Source organism: Aptenodytes forsteri, unplaced genomic scaffold (assembly GCF_000699145.1).
Source record: "Aptenodytes forsteri isolate BGI_AS27 unplaced genomic scaffold, ASM69914v1 Scaffold155, whole genome shotgun sequence".
Lineage (NCBI taxonomy): Eukaryota > Metazoa > Chordata > Aves > Sphenisciformes > Spheniscidae > Aptenodytes > Aptenodytes forsteri.
In genome coordinates, this window is record NW_008794446.1 from 6,818,386 (window position 1) to 6,827,495 (window position 9,110).

Consider the following 9,110-nt stretch of genomic DNA (forward strand, 5'->3'; position numbering starts at 1 on the left):
GGAGAGTGGCTTGGCAAGCTCCTCCGCCAGCTCCCTCAGCACTCTCGGGTGGATCCCATCCGGCCCCATAGACTTGTGTGTTTTAAGTGGTGTAGCAGGTTGCTAACCATTTCCCCTTGGATGATGGGGGGTTTATCCTACTCGCCATCCCTGTCTTTCGGCGCATGGGGCTGAATACCCTGAGGATAACTGGTCTATCAGCTCCTGACTTCTGTGCTAATGCAAACTCATAACACAAACTGCAGTTTGATTGACTTTTCCCTCCCAGCCTCTCCTCCAGGCAATCCAGCTTCTCTAAAGAAGCAGCTTGCTTGGGTTCAAACCTTCCCTCATTGAAATACCCACCCAAAGTCATATTTCTTGGAGTCAGCTCCTGACTTCTGTGCTAATGCAAACCCATAACACAAACTGCAGTTTGATTGACTTTTCCCTCCCAGCCTCTCCTCCAGGCAATCCAGCTTCTCTAAAGAAGCAGCTTGCTTGGGTTCAAACCTTCCCTCATTGAAATACCCACCCAAAGTCATATTTCTTGGAGGAGTGGGGGAAGATGCTTTGAATCTTCTCCAGCCCGTAAGTGTCCTCCTTCTAACCCTAGTCTAGAGTAAATCATGCTACAGGCTTGCCACAACCTGAGGCCTTCTCATGTTAAGAACAATCCTCAATGGCGCACAGAAATCGGTCCTTTGCTCCCAGATGCATCTGCTTGTCCTACCTGATTATCTGAACCCCAACTGTATGGGCCATAGACGCCTATGGTCTTCAGAGAGTCATGTGACCCTATAAACAGCCAAATAGCTGCACAGTCTGGGTTATTTTGGCTTTAATTTCTGTAGCCATACATTAAACGGTAATAACCTAGTAATTTTTCCTCACCTTACAATGCGATTGTGAAGATATACTAATAATGGCTGGCATAGACAAGCTCACAATGGCTTTAATAATTCCTCCTCTGGATGCAAAATGTAAGGGACAGAGCTGGAAACTGAAGTCAGAGGGGAAAGGGCAGCAAGCACTGTCCTTTCTGTGTTTGGGATGAGATGGTGCTCTATGAATAGAGCATATAATATATAACACGTAATCCATGATCGCTTCAGTAGGTTGCCTGTAAACATGCCATAAGGGCCAATCTACACTCACACACAATATCTTTATTTGGGTAATTGCTGGCTTTTGATTGTCAGCACTGTCACCAAATGTGTTATTTCAATGCTGTTCCTTGGATAAATACTGTACGTAGAATGAGGCAGGCATTAAAATAGCCTCAGTAACACCACGAGACACACAGCAAAAAAAATATTTCTTTTTTAAAAAGACTGGTTCAAATGAAATACACCCGTGTGATCTTCAGTATTTATATAAAAAGTTTGGTTGTTGAGCTACCACAGGTCCCAAGCAGTGGACACAAGGGCACAAGGACCCAAATGTAGCTCCCTCTTCCCTGTCCTTTCTCCACCTTCCAAGCAACGTCAACCTTCCTCCACTGTGCTCACCTCCCAGCAGGGATTTCAGGGAACCAAGACTCCTGCCCAACTTATCAAGATGGAAACACAGTGAGGTATCAGGAGCCAGAATTGGCCAGAGGGACTTCCATCACCTTTTGGCTGCTCGGGAAGGCTTTCCAGGGAAAGGAGATTTCTTACTTAAGATGTAGGTCAATTATAACACATGGCTTTAAAATGAGTCAAAAGTAAATCTTTTCCTGCATGATATATATATAATCTAACAAGAGCTCCGATAGTCCCTGGGTTTCAGTACAGCTAAACAGAAGGGAATTAGTTTAGACCTTTAGTGCACCATCTGCAAAAACCTGCCAACTTTCCCATTAAGGAGGAAAAGTCTCTGTGGGCAAATTACATTCATTTCACAAAGCTATTCTTTGGGAAAAGAAAAAAAATCCATTTATGGATAAATTCAAACAGCGTGTCATTTCCTTTCTAAACATCCCTATTTATACTACTAGTAGGTGACTGGTTTGCTGGGAAAAACTGGAGGAACACAGTGACAACTTCCAGTCACAGATCAGACATCGCAACAGGGTCAGTGCCAGAAACGGTTAAGTAAGTTTATTTCTAATGATCGCACATTGCCTTGATTTAGGATTTCTTTCTTTTCTGAGGTTTGAGAACTAACTTCTGGCAGCAACAAGTAAGCAAATGATCACCACGTGTCATACAAAAGAGGCTGTCAAAGCTGCCTCCTTACCTCCTGCAGAAACTTCTCGCTCATTGGACCGAAGTGATGTCCTGGGGGCCTAATTCCTGACACCACCAGACCAGAACTGAAGAGTCTTGGCTTCTGGAGGTCAGGTTTAAATTTGTCATACAGGATGCTGGGGGGCTTTGCCTCCCCTCCGTTGGACGCGTTCTGCTCCGTAGAGATGGGCATGCCACACGCAGGGCTACCGAAGGGCAGCCCCGCTGGCGCAAATGAAGGGTCAAGCTGCTCTATCGAACGAGGGTTTCTCCTAATGTATGTGATGATTTTAGGTCTCACGGGTTTGGGCCTGGGTATGGCAGGTTTCATCTCGATGCTTTCTTCCAGCTTTTCACTGCAGTCACTGTCCACATCCGCCTTATCTGCGAGGGAGCCCTTGGAGTGGACCAGGATAGGTTTTGGGATGGCACTGCTGCAAGCAGTCTTGATAGGCACTTTAGGGGATATGTTTAACAACTGCGTACTGTCAATGGGAGGTAGGACTGAGGAGGGTGACAGTTTGTCAACATGAAGTGCATAAAGGTCCTTCAAATTACTGTTTGATAGCGTGGGATGACTATTAATATCCAGCGTTGCCACCGGGCGCACAGGAGTTGGGACACATAAAAAGGCGTCAGCCTTTGCCGAAACGTTACAGCTCTCTGGTGCTTCCTCTGGAGGATGTTTCTGTGCATTAGCTGTCTTTTTACTTTGAACTGAAAAGCTCAAGGTTTCCGAATCACTGTTGTGGTTGTCAGGTTGTTGGTTTGACATTGTCTCTGCACCGGGCGCTCCGTGCTGATCCGAGAGATCAGAAGCAGGCACGGCAGCATCCTCGGTGTTTCCTTTGACTAGCATCAGTTTATTCTCATTAACTTTCAAGGGTTTGCTGTCAGGTAGATTAATGTTATGTGTAAGAGATATCTCTTCACCAACTGTTTCAGTGCAACCTGCGTCAACTTCATGTAAATTCTCATTTTTTCTAGGTGTCATTTTGCCACTGGATTTACTATCGCAGGTGAGTGGGAATATTGTTTCCACTTCTTTGTCAGTAAAATATTCCTCACCAATCTGGCTAGTTGCCCCATTGTCACTGTCATTGCTTCCTCTCCCTTCCCCACTGGTGGTGATGTTATCACTTAGCAATTTGTCATCAGGATAGGTTACCACCTGGCTTGACAATGGACCCTCTACTTTGTTACAGGTGTCTTGAAATTGGGATGCTTGAAATTTTGATGCGTCAGACTCAGAGCCTTTCTGTTCCTGCATTGCTGTATTTTCATCTTCTTGACAACCCAGGAACTCTACCAGCATAATTCTCTCAATCTTTTGTTGACACGTACTTTTAGATTGTAGAGATGGTGCAGTCTTAAGCTCCAGTTTTTTACTTTTATCACCCTGACCTAATTGTGCTTCTGACTTACTAGCAATCTCATTGGGCTTAACAGTTGAATATTGAGAATGAGAAGTATGCAGTGTGCTTTCAACATTAACATTTGGTACATTTTCTGGTTTACTTATTTTCTTGTTCTCTGAGGTAGATGGTTTGGAATAAAACACAATATTTTCCTCTGAGGTATTGTCAAGTGGATGAAACACCATCCCAAGAAAATGATCTGTGGACCTTTTTTGTGATTTCTCTGTATTTCCTATCAAATGGTGTGACCTGTCAATGGAGTCCAATGATGCAGAAAGCAGACGTTTACACGACACGCGGCCAACACAGTCTTTTGCAAATGTTTCAGACTGAGGAGAAAATTTACTTGGTCTTCCCAAAGAAAGCCTTTTTATTCTCTCCATCTCTACAGTCCTGGGCATTTTACCCTTCGAAAAGTTCTGGGTGAAGTCAACATCGCCTTTGGAACTAACCTCCAGGTTGGCATCATTTGTGCTGCTTTTTAAATTGGACAGACTTTGTCCTCGGCTAATCCTGATATGCCTTGATATATTCTTAGCTTCGCTGGTCCTACCATCTTTCCCCATTTCCCTGCTTGTGGTGGAGGACAGCTTACTTTCCTGTACACTGGTGTGACAGCTCCGAGTGTCTCTGAAGGTCAGAAGTTTATTCTGCTCTGTATTCAGATGAGTAGCTTTCTCTGATCCTCCAGAGTGTATATTCCCACTCTCATCTGTCAAAGCACGTTTCTTAACATCCCCTTCAGTGGTTCTAACTTTTGTCACAATTTGGTTGGCATTGGTATCCCCCACACTCACTATGCTTTCATTATTATTTTTTATTTCGCTGCGGTTGTCCTGAAGCTGGGCATAACATGACTTGTTTGGGATTAACGGAGCACTCATTTTGAAGCTTCACGTGACTGCTTTTTTGGCAGTCCTAATTAATGAGAAAGCTTTTTTTTCGCTATCAGATTAACTATTATGCATGCTTCAGTTATATATTTAAATTATAAACTGATCAGTAGAAAATTCCTCATCAGAAAGCTTGGAGTCTCTTGTCAGAGTCACATTTCTGTGCTGCTCAGTTGTCTTTCATGCAGCCTCTGGACCTAGGAAATCTTTACGACGTGCAGTAGAGAGGTTCAACGAAAGCAAAATAGATCTGTCAAGTTCCCTCTGAATGAGAGCCAGTTAATCCAGCCAACCTATGAGGAAAAAAACAGACAGACAACGTTACACTGATGTCAGGAATCATGCTAACTAAACTAAAGTTAAAATCAACAGCATTCCCAGGTACATCCCCAGGATAGAATGCTTTCAAACACTTTAGATGCTGTTTCAATCACAGCTTTGCTCCCAGCAAACATTCTTAGTGTAGCACAGATCTCTGACTTGAGAAGTTACACAGTTAAAACGGTCCTGGTCGGAAGAGTGGTTGCTAGCCACATAGATTTACAAGTGGAAATAGGCATAAATAGCTAGGTGAGGATGGGACCCCACATCGAGGGTCTAAGCACTTTCATATTCCTATAAACAATGTGTTTATTACACCAAGGGTGGCTACTGATGCATCTAAAGCACCACTGTATAGACAAGCCATAAGTAATAAAATTCCAGCTCCATTAGGGGACGTTTATGGGTTTCTCTCCTTGTCTTGTACAAATCACTGCCGTACTTGTGCTGACACCCCATCCCCTTTGACATTTCTTAGCCAGATCTATAGATGCCAAGAAAGCAAAAACTATGGATGGCGGCCTGCAAAGAAAAACTGTGCTTTTCTGAAACAGCTGCATATGTGTATGTTCAAATATAGAGGATTATACATCAGTCCCAATATGGTGCAGCTCCTTTTGGCTCCCTCCCACCTGTGGCTTTGGGAGCCCAGATTTTATCCTCTATCACCTCCAACAAGATGAAGAGGAAATTTCTGTCTATGCCATGCCTGAATTCACTCTCTGAGATATTTCTTGTACTCTCTTATGTTCATACACTTCATCATAAAGAAATATGGACACTGGAAATTGGAACATGCTCCACAGTTCCCAGAAGGTAGAATTCAAAGCACCTGCAATGCTCCCAGCTGTGCTGGGTTTCTAATCAGGGGCTCACAGGGGCACTAATTAGAAGTGTTGATTAAGTCCACTGCTCTGTCTACAGCATCTGGGTGCAAGTCTGGGCTCGTGTTTCTAACACCCGCTATGAGCAGGTCCTCCCAGCCTTCGCAGTCAGTTCAGCTCTGCTCACAACATCTGGCTCTGAGCTTAATCCAGTTTCTTTATATGGCACACACACATGTTGGTTGAGTCTGGATTCAAGCTCCTGGCATAGTTCCAGCTCTTCAGCAAACAATAACTAATTAAATTAATTCATGAAACAGAACACAGTATTAAGAATTTCACTTCAACACCACAGAATTGTGTTATTATAGATCTCATTCGCAAAGCATTGTAAAGCAAGACTTTCAAACTACTTCTGTGTTCTGTCCTTATTCTCAGAGAAAAAAGAATTGCATACTTATTAAATTAAATATATGCATTATGGAGTTTTTTGGTTCATTTCTCGTTGTACCTTTTTTCCCCAAAAAAATGACAACGCCAGAATTTACATATCCAACCTGAAAGCTGAACTCGAAATGCTCTTCACTGGGCAAAGCATGTCAGTTGTTATCTGTTTGGTTAGCTAGGAAGGGGCATCGATGGGCTCCAGAGAGAGCTGAGTTCAGTCAGCTCATGTTTCACCCTCAGTTGGCAAATGGCAACACTCTGGGCTACCAAAAGTGAGGGCCACGAAAATGATTAGAGGGCTGGAACACCTCTCCTATGGAGAAAGGCTGAGAGAGCTGGGGTTGTTCAGCCTGAAGAAGGCGGCTCTGGGGAGACCCTATTGTGGCCTTTCAATACTTAAAGGGGGCTTATAAGAAAGATGGACAAAGAGTTTTTACCAGGGCTTGTAGTGATACGACAAAGGGTAATGGTTTTAAACTGAAAGTGGGTAGGTTTACACTAGATATAAAGAAGAAATTCTTTACTACGAGGGTGGTGAAGCACCGGCACAGGTTGCCCAGAGAAGTTGTGGATGCCCCATCCCTGGAAGTGTTCAAGGCCAGGTTGGACAGGGCTTTGAGCAACCTGATCTAGTGGAGGATGTCCCTGCCCATGGCAGGGAGGTTGAACTAGATGATCTTTAAAGGTCCCTTCCAACCCCAAACCCATTCTATGATTCCATGATTCTATGATTCTATGAATTGAATAGAAAGTACAGTGAGGAAAGATTTGGGGAATTGAGGAAAAGATGGAGGAAACTCCTCAACTTTCTTGCACTACCTTGTACTCTCTCACCAAAAGTGTCACCTGATGGCCCAAAACTTTAACAGATTGTGGTGAGTTGACCATGACTGGCTGCCAGACACCCACCCAGCCACTCTCTCATTCTCCCTTCGCAACAGGACAGGGGGAGAAAACAAGATGAAAAAGCTCATGGGTGAAGATAAAGACAGGAAGATCACTTACTGAGCACCATCACAGGCAAAACAGACTTCACTTGGTGAAAATTAATTTAATTTATTGCCAACTAAAATAGAGTTGGATGGTGAGGAACAAAGACAAAAAAGCTAAAATACCTTCCCTCCCCCACCCCCTTTTTTTTCCCAGGCTCAACTTCACTCCTTCATTCACAGCTCCTCCATCACAGCAGTTGCTCCTTCCCTGCCTTGCGCTCCCAGAGACACTGAACCTCTGGGTGCTATAGCAGTTATATATACATAAATTGGTAAATGATGATGATGATGTACATTAAACCCTAAGTACCGTATCAGGCTGATGCATTTCAAATATACAAGTAGAGCAATACATTAATTTGCCACTTATTTTCTTCTCTAAATCTAAACATGGGTTTAGAACAAAGTTAATTGAGGCATTTAAGATTATGAACATGGTGCTAAGAGGTTGTTGGTTCCTCTTGTTTACACTAACCCCAATATGATTAGTAGCAATGCAAATGAAGATAGTTTTGAAAAGAACATCGTGGAAGTACCTGTATTCATTCAAAGCATCTTCAGACACAGTGTGCGAGACAGGCCATGCTGGTATGCTTGGTTTAATGTTGCTGGTACAAACTGATCAACATGTGGGTCAGGAAAGATCTGTTCCCTCTCAAATACAGGGCACTCCACAACCTCAGTACGTTGCCAGTTGAAATTAACCTCTTAAAGCAGCCAACGCTGGCCAGAGACACGGACTTCAATTGTATGTGCAATTACATTGCTTTTAAGAGAAGGGACAATAAAATACTGTCTAGGCAGAGATTAATCTCAGGCAGTGTTAGCATTGCTCCTGTGCTTCTGCCAGTCAGTGAGAAGGGACGGGCACCTCGGAAAGGTGGTTCATCTCATGCTAACACCTTTCACGATGGACCCTATGCACCCGACCTTCCAAGTGTGTCTCTTCTGGTGACATCCAGTCTCAGATTAAGGATGTCACAGACATGAAGAACCCATTACATCCTTACAACTAGCATCCATACAATTACCCAAAAATATTTTCTTCTTCTGCAGAATATTGTCTGTTTAACTTTGTAATCTGTTTTACAGTTGCCATTACAATGAATACACAGAATAATGATTCTATGAAAATAATACAAGACTCCATTCTGCTATAGAACATACTGACAGCACAGGACTCCTGCTAAAATAATATAAAAATATAATCAAGCATCTATGTCAATTAATACCTTATTAATCCACTTTTCCCTGTTAAGGAATACAAGCTTTTGGTTTTGGTTCAATCAATGTGGTAAGGACTTACATACTGTGATAGGCATGTTTGGGAGTAAGACGTATGGTTTTGTGTTACATTTGTGACCTTAGAAGATTTGATCATTCTTCTGTAAATAGCTTCTATTTAAGAAGCTTCGGCTTGGATTTTCTGCAGGATAGTTTATTTTATGTGGCACTGTCCAGGCTCAACTTCACTATGCTCTTTGGAGTCAGTGAGATGAAAAGACTCAGCTGTGCCTGGGTTCTGCTGGCTCTTCCTCTATTTTTTATTACTTGCCTCTCTTGACTGATGTTGGCTGACATACACACATCTAAAGTCACTCCCCGCTGTGCATGAACACTCTGAGATGAGAGAGATGTGAACCTCCTAACTCTTCAGATGCCCTCTTTAGTGCAGGAGCAGGGGGTAAGAGGAGACTCGATCCCAGCAATGACACCACCTCATCACTTAGCAGCATCTCACTGGGGACCCTGGACAAGAAACATGACTGTAAGTCTTACAGACTGGACTTAGTATATGTAAACCTTGATATGGGTAAACATTTCTTGATACTGTATAGTGTAAAAATGTCCCCTCTGAATTGCTGAGAGTGGAAAATGAAGTCATAGGTCTCCATATCACAGCATCTTGGCAGGATGTAATAACTATATTTGTGAAAAAACCTTTACAAAGTGACGTGAACATGCTAGACAGTAGAATAAAATGGTATCTACCAGACTATGGTTAGCTATGAATCCCACAGGG

General features: G+C 43.1%; 1 protein-coding gene across 1 annotated transcript in view; it reads right to left on the reverse strand.

Annotated features, from left to right (window-relative positions):
* The window catches only part of MTUS2 (microtubule associated tumor suppressor candidate 2), a 208,560-nt gene extending 204,066 nt beyond the window's left edge, over positions 1–4,494 (reverse strand). The window contains exon 1 of the mRNA XM_009290220.1: positions 2,203–4,494. Within this exon, the coding sequence (XP_009288495.1) occupies positions 2,203–4,494 (2,292 nt within the window). The remainder of the gene's footprint in view (positions 1–2,202) is intronic.
* Positions 4,495–9,110: the final 4,616 nt, after the last annotated feature.